At 61.5% G+C, this 15,469-nt stretch overlaps 1 protein-coding gene across 2 annotated transcripts; it reads left to right on the top strand.

Moving 5' to 3' along the window:
* Positions 1–1,440: 1,440 nt before the first annotated feature.
* Positions 1,441–15,356, top strand: vps51 (VPS51 subunit of GARP complex). 2 transcript variants are annotated; one of them, XM_088609441.1, is made up of 10 exons: positions 1,443–1,747; positions 2,367–2,496; positions 2,599–2,745; positions 8,721–8,940; positions 9,562–10,378; positions 11,652–11,867; positions 11,959–12,177; positions 13,106–13,227; positions 13,526–13,613; positions 14,335–15,356. In XM_088609441.1, the coding sequence occupies exons 1-10, from the start codon at positions 1,574–1,576 to the stop codon at positions 14,593–14,595; spliced, it is 2,394 nt and encodes a 797-aa protein (XP_088465567.1). In that variant the 5' UTR covers positions 1,443–1,573; the 3' UTR covers positions 14,596–15,356. The 2 variants fall into 2 exon arrangements, with proteins under 2 accessions (XP_088465568.1, XP_088465567.1); XM_088609442.1 differs by lacking the exons at positions 13,106–13,227; positions 13,526–13,613; positions 14,335–15,356 and adding an exon at positions 12,246–12,432 and having other exon boundaries at positions 1,441–1,747.
* The last annotated feature ends 113 nt before the right edge of the window (positions 15,357–15,469 follow it).

Genomic DNA, 15,469 nt, shown 5'->3' with positions numbered 1-15,469 from the left:
AACGCGCTAAGGAGAGAAAAAAAAAGGAATCTTGTTACTGTGAAGTAAATGAAGGGTTTGCAAAGGAAGAAGTAAAAAGTTTATTCCAGGCTGAAAAGAGAAGTAAGGAAACATTTCGGCTGTGGAGCCTTCTTCGGGTGTGAAACGTTGCGCTTCCTTTCTTCTCTCCCCAGCAGGGAATAAACCTGTACTTATTCCTTTGCAGCCCGCGCCTATTGAGGCAGCCCCCTGCTTGAACTGACGAAGGGTTTGGTTGTGTCCCCGAGGGCTGGGCTGGAACGCAAGCCTGCAGGTGTAGGGGGGGTCACCAGGCACGGGACGGGGAACCCCAGCTCTTAGATAAGAGAGAAGATCACTTCATTGGCCATGAATAGTTTCTTGCATTAGGAATTTGTCTCTTTGCAGACCCCAGCTTGCTCTCCATGAGACACACAGACAGGGAGAGAAGCTGGGGGTCAGAGCGCAGGGTCAGCCATTTATACAGCACCCCTTGAGTAGTTGGGGTGAAAGGCCTTGCTCAGGGGCCCAGCGGAGTGGGATTCCTCTGCCGGCTGCGGGATTTGAACCGGCAACCTCCCAGCCACAGGCGCAGATCCTCAGCCACTGCTCCGCAGACCCGGGCGGTAGCAGGTCTGGGCACAGGGTTATTCTGCTGCGTGTTGCTCTTCTGATCTTAATTGGTTAATTGGCCCGAGTGTCTGGGTGAGAGGTCCAATCGACCATGTCTGTAGGCCTCTGAGGATCAGCTGCTGGCAGCCGAGCGCGTGTTCCCCAGGGGCAACAAGATCCCATCCCACCGGGATCGGCTTGGAGTTTCCCCGGAAATGAAGCCTGGAATCTCCAGGAATGGGCCCGGGAACACTCAGGGAGACAGTTGATGTAAAGACTCATTTTCCTCAAGGGACAACCCTCCTGTGGACCTGAGCGTTAGGTTTTTCCAAAGGGACTTCAGAGATACAGAAGGGTGGTAAGTTTAACGGTATAAAGATAGGGCATTGTTTTCAGCACATAAGGCATAATGTCTAGTAATGTCATAAATGTTTTGCACGAATGGGATCAGGATTATCGAGAACAGGAAACTGCAATGGTCTGTATCACATTTGTACATCACCGCTGGGATAAGAAGGCATTCTAATAGTTTTAGAAAGTTTTGACATTATTTAAATTACGTGTGGAGTCCGTTAGTCGTCGATGTTAAGCCAAATCACTTATGTAAAAAAAAAAAAGGATGTATTTGAAAAGACATCAATTGCAAAAATCTTTTTTCCCCCCTGTAAAGCGCTCTGGGAAGCCACTTTTAAAATCGCTATATGGAATAAAGCGCATTATTACCAATAATTATAGAAGCTGAAAATGACGCTTTTTACATAACCGGCCAATAAGGTGGGAGACGGAGACGGGGCGCCTCCGGATGACGTCACCAATGGCTGTGCCCCCTCCCTTCGGTGCGTAGTACGCACGTTCTGACGCGTCACCCTCCTCCCGGAATCTCTCCCGGTCCGGTCCCTTTTTTCCGGGTCCCTGACGGTTGCTCGCGCGAGTTTCTGGCTCGGTACCGCCACCGCCGGCCGAGATGGACTCGGACCCCGCCGCCGAGGCCGCAGCGGGCCGCCAGCGCCGGGTTCACGGGATGCTGAAGCTGTACTACGGGCTGAACGAGGAAGGCAAACCCGGGGAGAGGTGCGAGTCGCTGGATCCCTGCGACATCAACGGGCCGCACTTCGACCCGGAGGTCTATCTCAACAAGGTAATAATAATAATAATAATAATAATAATAATAATAATTAATAATGGAGCTGGTAGTGTTCACACCGTGACTGTCGGAGAGTAGAGATTGTCTTTATTCTATCCCCAAAGGCGGCCTTGTTTTGCAGCAGCAGGCGGGGGAGGAACTGGAATTCGCGGTGTATTAGGATGGCGATGATCAGGGATCAATAATATTACATTAACTAGTGTATTAGAATGCACCAGCTGTCCTCCTGGACTGACAGGACTGGACCTGAACCACCGGACCAGCTGTCCTCCTGGACTGACAGGACTGGACCTGAACCACTGGACCAGCTGTCCTCCTGGTCTGACAGGACCGGACCTGAACCACTGGACCAGCTGTCCTGCTCTTGTGACAGGACTGGACCTGAACCACCGGACCAGCTGTCCTCCTGGTCTAACAGGACTGGACCTGAACCACTGAACCAGCTGTCCTCCTGGTGTGACAGGACTGGACCTGAACCACCGGACCAGCTGTCCTCCTGGTCTGACAGGACTGGACCTGAACCACCGGACCAGCTGTCCTCCTGGTCTGACAGCACTGGACCTGAACTGCCAGCCCAGCCTAGTTACCCCACTGGCCCGTGTGTGTGTTTCAGCTGAGGAAGGAGTGCTCCCTGTCCGAGCTGATGGACCAGGAGGCCTGCATGGTGAAGCAGATCCGAGCCCTGGACAGCGACATGCAGACCCTGGTCTACGAGAACTACAACAAGTTCATCTCTGCTACAGGTCAGCGGGGGCAGAGGAGGGGAGGGGGGGATCTGAATTGAGAACTGGGGGGGGGGGGTGTTTTGGGGTATGATCAGCATTTTCCTTCGTCCCCTGCCCCAGACACCATCCGGAAGATGAAGAACGACTTTAAGAAGATGGAGGACGAGATGGACTGCCTGGCCGCCAACATGGCCGCCATCACGGAGTTCAGCGCCCGCATCAGCGGCACCCTGCAGGACCAGCACGTGCAGATCACCAAGCTGTCCGGTACCGTCTCACTCTCCCCGGCCGTCTCACTCCTGCTGCACTGCGCAGTACACAGTACGCTGTCTCACTCCTGCTGCAGTACGGTCACACAGCCTCACTGTCTCACTCCTGCTGCACTACGGTCACACAGCCTCACTGTCTCACTCCTGCTGCACTACGGTCACACAGCCTCACTGTCTCACTCCTGCTGCAGTACGGTCACACAGCCTCACTGTCTCACTCCTGCTGCACTACGGTCACACAGCCTCACTGTCTCACTCCTGCTGCACTGCGGTCACACAGCCTCACTGTCTCACTCCTGCTGCACTACGGTCACACAGCCTCACTGTCTCACTCCTGCTGCACTACGGTCACACAGCCTCACTGTCTCACTCCTACTGCACTACTGTCACACAGCCTCACTGTCTCACTCCTGCTGCACTACGGTCACACAGCCTCACTGTCTCACTCCTGCTGCACTACGGTCACACAGCCTCACTGTCTCACTCCTGCTGCACTACGTCCGGTCAGCAGTACGCTGTCTCACTCCTGCTGCAGCACGCAGTACGCTGTCTCACTCCTGCTGCAGCACGCAGTACGCTGTCTCACTCCTGCTGCAGCACGCAGTACGCTGTCTCACTCCTGCTGCAGTACGCAGTACGCTGTCTCACTCCTGCTGCACTACGCAGTACGCTGTCTCACTCCTGCTGCACTACGCAGTACGCTGTCTCACTCCTGCTGCACTACGCAGTACGCTGTCTCACTCCTGCTGCAGCACGCAGTACGCTGTCTCACTCCTGCTGCAGCACGCAGTACGCTGTCTCACTCCTGCTGCAGCACGCAGTACGCTGTCTCACTCCTGCTGCAGTACGCAGTACGCTGTCTCACTCCTGCTGCAGTACGCAGTACGCTGTCTCACTCCTGCTGCACTACGCAGTACGCTGTCTCACTCCTGCTGCACTACGCAGTACGCTGTCTCACTCCTGCTGCAGTACGGTCACTCCTGCTGCAGTCCGGTCACACAGCCTCACTGTCTCACTCCTGCTGCACTACGGTCACACAGCCTCACTGTCTCACTCCTGCTGCACTACGGTCACACAGCCTCACTGTCTCACTCCTGCTGCACTACGGTCACACAGCCTCACTGTCTCACTCCTGCTGCACTACGGTCACACAGCCTCACTGTCTCACTCCTGCTGCACTGCGGTCACACAGCCTCACTGTCTCACTCCTGCTGCACTACGGTCACACAGCCTCACTGTCTCACTCCTGCTGCACTACGGTCACACAGCCTCACTGTCTCACTCCTGCTGCACTACGGTCACACAGCCTCACTGTCTCACTCCTACTGCACTACGGTCACACAGCCTCACTGTCTCACTCCTGCTGCACTACGGTCACACAGCCTCACTGTCTCACTCCTGCTGCACTACGGTCACACAGCCTCACTGTCTCACTCCTGCTGCACTACGCAGTACGCTGTCTCACTCCTGCTGCAGCACGCAGTACGCTGTCTCACTCCTGCTGCAGCACGCAGTACGCTGTCTCACTCCTGCTGCAGCACGCAGTACGCTGTCTCACTCCTGCTGCAGCACGCAGTACGCTGTCTCACTCCTGCTGCACTACGCAGTACGCTGTCTCACTCCTGCTGCACTACGCAGTACGCTGTCTCACTCCTGCTGCAGTCCGGTCACACAGCCTCACTGTCTCCCCGGTGACCTGTCTCTCTCCCCCAGGGGTCCACACCCTGCTGCAGTCCGGTCACACAGCCTCACTGTCTCCCCGGTGACCTGTCTCTCTCCCCCAGGGGTCCACACCCTGCTGCAGTCCGGTCACACGGCCTCACTGTCTCCCCGGTGACCTGTCTCTCTCCCCCAGGGGTCCACACCCTGCTGCAGTCCGGTCACACGGCCTCACTGTCTCCCCGGTGACCCGTCTCTCTCCCCCAGGGGTCCACACCCTGCTGCAGTCCGGTCACACGGCCTCACTGTCTCCCCGGTGACCTGTCTCTCTCCCCCAGGGGTCCACACCCTGCTGCAGTCCGGTCACACAGCCTCACTGTCTCCCCGGTGACCTGTCTCTCTCCCCCAGGGGTCCACACCCTGCTGCAGTCCGGTCACACAGCCTCACTGTCTCCCCGGTGACCTGTCTCTCTCCCCCAGGGGTCCACACCCTGCTGCAGTCCGGTCACACAGCCTCACTGTCTCCCCGGTGACCTGTCTCTCTCCCCCAGGGGTCCACACCCTGCTGCAGTCCGGTCACACGGCCTCACTGTCTCCCCGGTGACCTGTCTCTCTCCCCCAGGGGTCCACACCCTGCTGCAGTCCGGTCACACGGCCTCACTGTCTCCCCGGTGACCTGTCTCTCTCCCCCAGGGGTCCACACCCTGCTGCAGTCCGGTCACACGGCCTCACTGTCTCCCCGGTGACCTGTCTCTCTCCCCCAGGGGTCCACACCCTGCTGCAGTCCGGTCACACGGCCTCACTGTCTCCCCGGTGACCTGTCTCTCTCCCCCAGGGGTCCACACCCTGCTGCAGTCCGGTCACACGGCCTCGCTGTCTCCCCGGTGACCCGTCTCTCTCCCCCAGGGGTCCACACCCTGCTGCAGTCCGGTCACACGGCCTCACTGTCTCCCCGGTGACCCGTCTCTCTCCCCCAGGGGTCCACACCCTGCTGCAGTCCGGTCACACGGCCTCACTGTCTCCCCGGTGACCCGTCTCTCTCCCCCAGGGGTCCACACCCTGCTGCAGTCCGGTCACACGGCCTCGCTGTCTCCCCGGTGACCTGTCTCTCTCCCCCAGGGGTCCACACCCTGCTGCAGTCCGGTCACACGGCCTCGCTGTCTCCCCGGTGACCTGTCTCTCTCCCCCAGGGGTCCACACCCTGCTGCAGTCCGGTCACACAGCCTCGCTGTCTCCCCGGTGACCTGTCTCTCTCCCCCAGGGGTCCACACCCTGCTGCAGTCCGGTCACACGGCCTCACTGTCTCCCCGGTGACCCGTCTCTCTCCCCCAGGGGTCCACACCCTGCTGCAGTCCGGTCACACGGCCTCACTGTCTCCCCGGTGACCCGTCTCTCTCCCCCAGGGGTCCACACCCTGCTGCAGTCCGGTCACACAGCCTCACTGTCTCCCCGGTGACCTGTCTCTCTCCCCCAGGGGTCCACACCCTGCTGCAGTCCGGTCACACAGCCTCACTGTCTCCCCGGTGACCTGTCTCTCTCCCCCAGGGGTCCACACCCTGCTGCAGTCCGGTCACACAGCCTCACTGTCTCCCCGGTGACCTGTCTCTCTCCCCCAGGGGTCCACACCCTGCTGCAGTCCGGTCACACAGCCTCACTGTCTCCCCGGTGACCTGTCTCTCTCCCCCAGGGGTCCACACCCTGCTGCAGTCCGGTCACACAGCCTCACTGTCTCCCCGGTGACCCGTCTCTCTCCCCCAGGGGTCCACACCCTGCTGCAGTCCGGTCACACAGCCTCACTGTCTCCCCGGTGACCTGTCTCTCTCCCCCAGGGGTCCACACCCTGCTGCAGTCCGGTCACACAGCCTCACTGTCTCCCCGGTGACCTGTCTCTCTCCCCCAGGGGTCCACACCCTGCTGCAGTCCGGTCACACAGCCTCACTGTCTCCCCGGTGACCTGTCTCTCTCCCCCAGGGGTCCACACCCTGCTGCAGTCCGGTCACACAGCCTCACTGTCTCCCCGGTGACCTGTCTCTCTCCCCCAGGGGTCCACACCCTGCCGCAGTCCGGTCACACAGCCTCACTGTCTCCCCGGTGACCTGTCTCTCTCCCCCAGGGGTCCACACCCTGCCGCAGTCCGGTCACACAGCCTCACTGTCTCCCCGGTGACCTGTCTCTCTCCCCCAGGGGTCCACACCCTGCTGCAGTCCGGTCACACAGCCTCACTGTCTCCCCGGTGACCTGTCTCTCTCCCCCAGGGGTCCACACCCTGCTGCAGTCCGGTCACACGGCCTCGCTGTCTCCCCGGTGACCCGTCTCTCTCCCCCAGGGGTCCACACCCTGCTGCAGTCCGGTCACACGGCCTCGCTGTCTCCCCGGTGACCCGTCTCTCTCCCCCAGGGGTCCACACCCTGCTGCAGTCCGGTCACACAGCCTCACTGTCTCCCCGGTGACCCGTCTCTCTCCCCCAGGGGTCCACACCCTGCTGCAGTCCGGTCACACAGCCTCACTGTCTCCCCGGTGACCCGTCTCTCTCCCCCAGGGGTCCACACCCTGCTGCAGTCCGGTCACACAGCCTCACTGTCTCCCCGGTGACCCGTCTCTCTCCCCCAGGGGTCCACACCCTGCTGCAGTCCGGTCACACAGCCTCACTGTCTCCCCGGTGACCTGTCTCTCTCCCCCAGGGGTCCACACCCTGCTGCAGTCCGGTCACACAGCCTCACTGTCTCCCCGGTGACCTGTCTCTCTCCCCCAGGGGTCCACACCCTGCTGCAGTCCGGTCACACAGCCTCACTGTCTCCCCGGTGACCCGTCTCTCTCCCCCAGGGGTCCACACCCTGCTGCAGTCCGGTCACACAGCCTCACTGTCTCCCCGGTGACCCGTCTCTCTCCCCCAGGGGTCCACACCCTGCTGCAGTCCGGTCACACGGCCTCACTGTCTCCCCGGTGACCCGTCTCTCTCCCCCAGGGGTCCACACCCTGCTGCAGTCCGGTCACACAGCCTCACTGTCTCCCCGGTGACCCGTCTCTCTCCCCCAGGGGTCCACACCCTGCTGCAGTCCGGTCACACAGCCTCGCTGTCTCCCCGGTGACCTGTCTCTCTCCCCCAGGGGTCCACACCCTGCTGCAGTCCGGTCACACAGCCTCACTGTCTCCCCGGTGACCTGTCTCTCTCCCCCAGGGGTCCACACCCTGCTGCAGTCCGGTCACACAGCCTCACTGTCTCCCCGGTGACCTGTCTCTCTCCCCCAGGGGTCCACACCCTGCTGCAGTCCGGTCACACGGCCTCACTGTCTCCCCGGTGACCTGTCTCTCTCCCCCAGGGGTCCACACCCTGCTGCAGTCCGGTCACACAGCCTCACTGTCTCCCCGGTGACCTGTCTCTCTCCCCCAGGGGTCCACACCCTGCTGCAGTCCGGTCACACAGCCTCACTGTCTCCCCGGTGACCTGTCTCTCTCCCCCAGGGGTCCACACCCTGCTGCAGTAGGGTCACACAGCCTCACTGTCTCCCCGGTGACCTGTCTCTCTCCCCCAGGGGTCCACACCCTGCTGCAGTCCGGTCACACAGCCTCACTGTCTCCCCGGTGACCTGTCTCTCTCCCCCAGGGGTCCACACCCTGCTGCAGTAGGGTCACACAGCCTCACTGTCTCCCCGGTGACCTGTCTCTCTCCCCCAGGGGTCCACACCCTGCTGCAGTCCGGTCACACAGCCTCACTGTCTCCCCGGTGACCTGTCTCTCTCCCCCAGGGGTCCACACCCTGCTGCAGTCCGGTCACACAGCCTCACTGTCTCCCCGGTGACCTGTCTCTCTCCCCCAGGGGTCCACACCCTGCTGCAGTCCGGTCACACAGCCTCACTGTCTCCCCGGTGACCTGTCTCTCTCCCCCAGGGGTCCACATCCTGCTGCAGTCCGGTCACACAGCCTCGCTGTCTCCCCGGTGACCTGTCTCTCTCCCCCAGGGGTCCACACCCTGCTGCAGTCCGGTCACACAGCCTCGCTGTCTCCCCGGTGACCTGTCTCTCTCCCCCAGGGGTCCACATCCTGCTGCAGTCCGGTCACACAGCCTCGCTGTCTCCCCGGTGACCTGTCTCTCTCCCCCAGGGGTCCACACCCTGCTGCAGTCCGGTCACACAGCCTCACTGTCTCCCCGGTGACCCGTCTCTCTCCCCCAGGGGTCCACACCCTGCTGCAGTCCGGTCACACAGCCTCACTGTCTCCCCGGTGACCTGTCTCTCTCCCCCAGGGGTCCACACCCTGCTGCAGTCCGGTCACACAGCCTCACTGTCTCCCCGGTGACCTGTCTCTCTCCCCCAGGGGTCCACACCCTGCTGCGGAAGCTGCAGTTCCTGTTCGAGCTGCCCGCCAGGCTCAACAAGTGTGTGGAGCTGCAGGCCCACTCGCAGGCCGTGGCCTACTACAGCAAGGCCCGCAGCGTGCTGCGCCAGTACCAGCACATGCCCTCCTTCCGCGGCATCCAGGAGGACTGCCAGCTCATCGTGGCCCAGCTGGCCGAGCGCCTGCGCCAGAGATTCAGGTACCCCCACCCCCCTTCCGCTCAACAGCGCCACCTGCTGGCCCCCGGCTGACTCGCGCTCAAAGTCAGATGACTCTCGGATCTCCTGAAGCTCCGTCGTGCTGTCTCCTCTGGCGGAGGTGGAGTCGGTCTGTGTTGTATCGCTGAAAAGGGACTGGACGCAAGGCAGGACACACCCTGGACGGGACGCCAGCCCACCACAGGACACGCGCAAAAACAGAGACACAGAGACACAGAGACACAGAGACACAGAGACACAGAGACACAGAGACACAGAGACACAGAGACAAACACACACACACATTCATGCACTCCAGGGCCAGTTTTCCCAAAAAGCCAGTTAACTTCCCTGCATGTCTGTGGACTGTGGGAGGAAACCGGAGCACCTGTAGGAGAACATGCAAACTCCACACAGACAGCACACCTGGTCCTGTTGTGACCCAAGGCCCCAACTCCGATCACAACCTGTGTGCCCCCCCCCGCCCCTGCACAATTCTTTAACGATACGAACACAGCTCCGTCGGTGATAGTTCTCGAACGGCACCGAGCCGCTTTGCCCAAGACGGGTCCGTGTGTGAGCGGTGTGGCCGAGCGCTGATGGCGTCTCGCGTTCTCTCGCAGGGACGGGGGCTCCAGCGCCCAGGACCTGTCCGAGTGCGTGGAGCTGCTGCTCAAGCTGGACGAGCCCGCCGAGGAGCTCTGCGACAAGTTCCTCGGCCACGCCCACTCCCGCCTGGAGGCGGACCTGGCCGGGATGGAGGCGGAGCTTGGGGGCCCCGAGCCCGCCCCCGAGCCCGCCCACTCCCCCGCGGTCTCCGCCCCCTCCGACATCCTGGAGTTCATCGACCGGGGCTGCAACGAGTTTGTCAGCAGCCTCTGCCTGGTCATCGCTTCCTACCAGGAGCTGTTCATCAGCCGGCCACAAGAGGGCGCCCTGGCCTCCAAGGACATCCCCCGGATGGCCAGCGGGAAGCTCCTGGCCTTCGTGGAGGAGCTGTGCGACCGCTACTTCGCCCTGGTGGAGCGCCGCATCCAGGAGGAGAAGGGGGTGGGCGACAACTCCCTCCTGGTGCGGGCCCTGGACCGTTTCCACCGCCGCCTGCAGGCCGTGTCCAAGCTGCTGCCGGGCTCGGCGGTGCCGGCGCGGGGCACGGAGATCGTGGTGCGGGCGGCCCGCGCCCGGCTGCAGCAGTACCTCTCCGCCCTGCAGAGCTTCTACCTGCACAGCCTGACGGACGTGCGTCAGGCCCTGGCGGCGCCCCGGCTCTCCGGCGGGGCGGGGGGCGCGGCGGCCGGCGGGGGGAAGGACGGCCCCGGCCTGCCCGAGCTCCTGGCCAGCCTCTCGGCCTCCATCCTCAACCAGATCAAGGCGGTGCTGGCCTCCGTGCACCTGTTCACCGCCAAGGACATCACCTTCTCCAGCAAGCCCTACTTCAAGGTGGGGCCCGCCTTCCTGCTGCCCCTCGCCCTCCCTCCCCTCCGATCGCTTTCCTGCCAGCCTGATTCTCCATTGCTCTCCTCTGCCTCTCACCTCCTCCGTGTCCCTCTCCCTCTCTTCCTCCATCTCCTTCTCTCTGCCCCTCTCTGCCCCTCGCCCTCCCTCCCCTCCGATCGCTTTCCTGCCAGCCTGATTCTCCATTTCTCTCCTCTGCCTCTCACCTCCTCCGTGTCCCTCTCCCTCTCTTTCTCCACCTCTCTGCCCCTCTCTTTCTCCATCTCCTTCTCTCTGCCCCTCTCCCTCCCTCCCCTCCGATCGCTTTCCTGCCAGCCTGATTCTCCATTTCTCTCCTCTGCCTCTCACCTCCTCCGTGTCCCTCTCCCTCTCTTTCTCCATCTCTCTGCCCCTCTCTTTCTCCATCTCCTTCTCTCTGCCCCTCTCCCTCCCTCCCCTCCGATCGCTTTCCTGCCAGCCTGATTCTCCATTTCTCTCCTCTGCCTCTCACCTCCTCCGTGTCCCTCTCCCTCTCTTTCTCCATCTCTCTGCCCCTCTCTTTCTCCATCTCCTTCTCTCTGCCCCTCTCCCTCCCTCACCTCCGATCGCTTTCCTGCCAGCCTGATTCTCCATTGCTCTCCTCTGCCTATCACCTCCTCCGTGTCCCTCTCCCTCTCCATCTCCTTCTCTCTGCCCCTCGCCCTCCCTCCCCTCCGATCGCTTTCCTGCCAGCCTGATTCTCCATTTCTCTCCTCTGCCTCTCACCTCCTCCGTGTCCCTCTCCCTCTCTTCCTCCATCTCCTTCTCTCTGCCCCTCTCCCTCCCTCACCTCCGATCGCTTTCCTGCCAGCCTGATTCTCCATTGCTCTCCTCTGCCTCTCACCTCCTCTGTGTCCCTCTCCCTCTCTTTCTCCATCTCTCTGCTCCTCTCTTTCTCCATCTCCATCTCCTGATTCTGCCATCCTGTTGCCTCTTTTTCCCTCCCCCTCCCCCTCTCCATCTCTCCTCTGCCTCTCACCTCCTCCGTGTCCCTCTCCCTCTCTTCCTCCATCTCCTTCTCTCTGCCCCTCTCCGTCTCAGTCTCTCCCCCTTTTTCTCTCTCCCTCTCCACCTCCTTTGCTGTTTCTCTCCTCCTCCATCTCTCTTCCTCTCCCTCTCTCTAATTCACTCCCTCCCCCTCTCCCCCTCTCCCTCTCCAGCTCTCCAACTCACCGCCTCTATCTCTCCCTCTCCCTCCTCTCTCTCCTCTCTCCATACCCCCCCCGTCTCCTCTCCTCAGGGGGAGTTCTGCAGCCAGGGGGTCCGCGAGGGCCTGATCGTCCGTTTCATCCAGTTCGTGTGCCAGTCGTCCCGCCAGTTCTGCGAGACGGCGGGGGACCGGGGCGGCGCCACGCCCCCCTCCCTCCTGCTGCTGCTGTCCCGCCTCTGCCTGGACTACGAGACGTCCACCATCTCCTACATCCTGACCCTGACGGACGAGCAGTTCCTGGTGCAGGTAAGGCGCGCCCGCCCACCCGCCTGCCCGGCTGCGCAGCAGTGGGGGGCTCGGCTCAGGCGGTCTCTCCCTCTCCCCCTCCTCCCCCCAGCACCACGCCCCCGTGACCGCCGTCACGGCGCTGTGCGCGGAGGCCCGCGGGGCGGCCCAGAAGCTGCTGAACCACTACGTGAAGGTGCAGGGCCTGATCGTCTCCCAGATGCTGCGCAAGAGCGTGGAGACGCGTGACTGGGTCAACACCATCGAGCCGCGCAACGTGCGCGCCGTCATGAAGAGGGTGGTGGAGGACACCACCTCCATCGACGTGCAGGTAGAGGGGCCACCTTTCTACCACCTGTCTCTCTCTCTCTCCCTTCGTCTGTCTCTCTCCCTCTCCAGGTGGGGCTGCTGTATGAGGAGGGGGGTGAGGTGACCCCAGTACTGGTGTAACTGTCTCTCTCTCCCTCTCCAGGTGGGGCTGCTGTATGAGGAGGGGGGTGAGGTGACCCCAGTACTGGTGTAACTGTCTCTCTCTCCCTCTCCAGGTGGGGCTGCTGTATGAGGAGGGGGGTGAGGTGACCCCAGTACTGCTGTAACTGTCTCTCTCTCCAGGTGGGGCTGCTGTATGAGGAGGGGGGTGAGGTGACCCCAGTACTGCTGTAACTGTCTCTCTCTCCCTCTCCAGGTGGGGGTGCTGTATGAGGAGGGGGGTGAGGTGACCCCAGTACTGGTGTAACTGTCTCTCTCTCCAGGTGGGGGTGCTGTATGAGGAGGGGGGTGAGGTGACCCCAGTACTGGTGTAACTGTCTCTCTCTCTCTCTCTCCAGGTGGGGCTGCTGTATGAGGAGGGGGGTGAGGTGACCCCAGTACTGGTGTAACTGTCTCTCTCTCCAGGTGGGGCTGCTGTATGAGGAGGGGGGTGAGGTGACCCCAGTACTGGTGTAACTGTCTCTCTCTCCCTCTCCAGGTGGGGCTGCTGTATGAGGAGGGGGGTGAGGTGACCCCAGTACTGCTGTAACTGTCTCTCTCTCCCTCTCCAGGTGGGGCTGCTGTATGAGGAGGGGGGTGAGGTGACCCCAGTACTGGTGTAACTGTCTCTCTCTCTCTCTCCAGGTGGGGCTGCTGTATGAGGAGGGGGGTGAGGTGACCCCAGTACTGGTGTAACTGTCTCTCTCTCTCTCTCTCCAGGTGGGGCTGCTGTATGAGGAGGGGGGTGAGGTGACCCCAGTACTGGTGTAACTGTCTCTCTCTCTCTCCAGGTGGGGCTGCTGTATGAGGAGGGGGCGAGGAAGGCTCACAGCAGTGACTCCAGTAAGAGGACCTTCTCGGTGTACAGCAGCTCTCGACAGCAGGCGCGCTACGCCCCCAGCTACACCCCCAGGTGCCTCTACTGCAACACAACGGCGCACACACTCACCGCACAACAAGTTTCGTCAGTCAGGCTTATCCGAGAGAGGGAGAGCGCCCCCTACAGGGGGGGGGGGGGATGGAGAATATGTGTTCAACATTGAAAACAACTGAAAGTTTATTTGGAGATCGCCTTTCCTACCAGTGGGTGAAAGGTCACGTCCGCCTTTAATCTGGGCCTGTAACCATTCCTTCGAACCCGGTTTCTCCGCTGCTGAAGAGCTCTTGGAGCTGGGGGGGTGACCGGGTTGGGCCTGTTTTCTCTCCTGCAGTGCGCCTATGGACACTAACCTGCTGAGCAACATCCAGAAACTCTTCTCTGACCGGATCGACATCTTCAGCCCCGTGGAGTTCAACAAGGTGAGCTGGGGGGGGGGACACCACCCAGCGGTCACAACAAAGAGGTTTATGCAGATGTGGGGGTTCGGTGAGCGATGGCATCAGCGGCTACTGGTCAGGAGTCTCTGGTAGGGGGGATGGGGGTCACACAGGCAGTCAGGGGCTCGACCCGGGAACCTCCCGTTCTAACAGGACTGGACCTGAACCACTGGACCAGCTGTCCTCCCAGTCTGACAAGACTGGACCTAAACCACTGGACCAGCTGTCCTGCTCTTGTGACAGGACTGGACCTGAACCACCGGACCAGCTGTCCTCCTGGTCTAACAGGACTGGACCTGAACCACCGGACCAGCTGTCCTCCTGGTCTAACAGGACTGGACCTGAACCACCGGACCAGCTGTCCTCCTGGTCTAACAGGACTGGACCTGAACCACTGGACCAGCTGTCCTCTTGGTGTGACAGGACTGGACCTGAACCACTGGACCAGCTGTCCTCCCAGTCTGACAAGACTGGACCTGAACCACTGGACCAGCTGTCCTCCTGGTGTGACAGGACTGGACCTGAACCACTGGACCAGCTGTCCCCCTGGTGTGACAGGACTAGACCTGAACCACTGGACCAGCTGTCCCCCTGGTCTAACAAGACTGGACCTTGACAACTGGACCAGCTGTCCCCCTGGTCTAACAAGACTGGACCAGAACTGGGCCAGAACCAGTTGACCAGCTGCCACAATTTCCCGCAGGTCTCCGTGCTCACCGGCATCATCAAGATCAGCCTGAAGACGTTCCTGGAGTGCGTCCGCCTGCGCACCTTCGGCCGCTACGGGCTGCAGCAGATCCAGGTGGACTGCCACTACCTGCAGCTCTACCTGTGGCGCTTCGTGTCCGACGAGAACCTGGTCCACTTCCTGCTGGACGAGATCGTGGGCAGCGCCGCCCACCGCTGCGTCGACCCCGCCCCCATGGAGCAGAGCGTCATCGAGGTCATCTGCGAGAGGGGTTAAAGGTCGGCGGGGTCAGAGGGCGATGGGGGGGGGTGAAAGGGTCACCTGGGAGCGAGGTCGGAGATGGGCATGGCGTGAGAGAGCTGTCTGACCTGACCTGGGTCCCTTTGCCCTCTCCTCTGCCCTTGTGTGCAGTAGGGCTGTCCTGTCCTGGTCCAGGAGGGGGTGCTGTGTCTGCAGCAGGGGTGTCCAGTCCTGGTCCTGGAGGGGTCAGTGTGTCTGCAGCAGGGGTGTCCAGTCCTGGTCCAGGAGGGGTCAGTGTGTCTGCAGCAGGGGTGTCCAGTCCTGGTCCAGGAGGGGTCAGTGTGTCTGCAGCAGGGGTGGACAGGCCTGGTCCAGGAGGGGTCAGTGTGTCTGCAGCAGGGGTGTCCAGTCCTGGTCCAGGATGGGGCGTTGTGTCTGCAGCAGGGGTGTCCAGTCCTGGTCCTGTGAGCAAGGGAACTGGACTCTGGTCCCTGAGAATTCTGTGCTGACCTGTACGAACAGGCAACTTTCTCCTGCGGTCGTCAGGCTCTGGAAAGTGTTGACCTGCCTCCTGCTGACACATACAGCACAGTCCAGCCACATGTCCTTCCTGTGGCCCATCGCTGAAGACAAAATCCCATATCCATGGAACAACCTGGAAGTGAATGATGTAGGAAGGGGTCTAATGCAGTGGAACTGTGGTTTTGCCTTTCAGACATGTCTGTCTCTCTCTCTCTGGGTGAGTAGTGCCTGTGCCTGTGTCTGTCATCAGCTGTAAATAAACCTATTTAAGTGCACTGCAGGGAGGAGCGTGGTCATTCATTACAGTGGAACTTTGTCTCTTCATGTGGCAGCTCTGGGAGGTTCGGGGATGCTGGGCCTAGTCCGTACTGGGATGGGATCTCCTTCA

Source organism: Lepisosteus platostomus, chromosome 16 (assembly GCF_059453375.1).
Source record: "Lepisosteus platostomus isolate fLepPlt1 chromosome 16, fLepPlt1.hap1, whole genome shotgun sequence".
NCBI lineage: Eukaryota > Metazoa > Chordata > Actinopteri > Semionotiformes > Lepisosteidae > Lepisosteus > Lepisosteus platostomus.
Note: the sequence above shows the minus strand (reverse complement) of the source record. Positions and strands in the feature narration are given on the sequence as shown.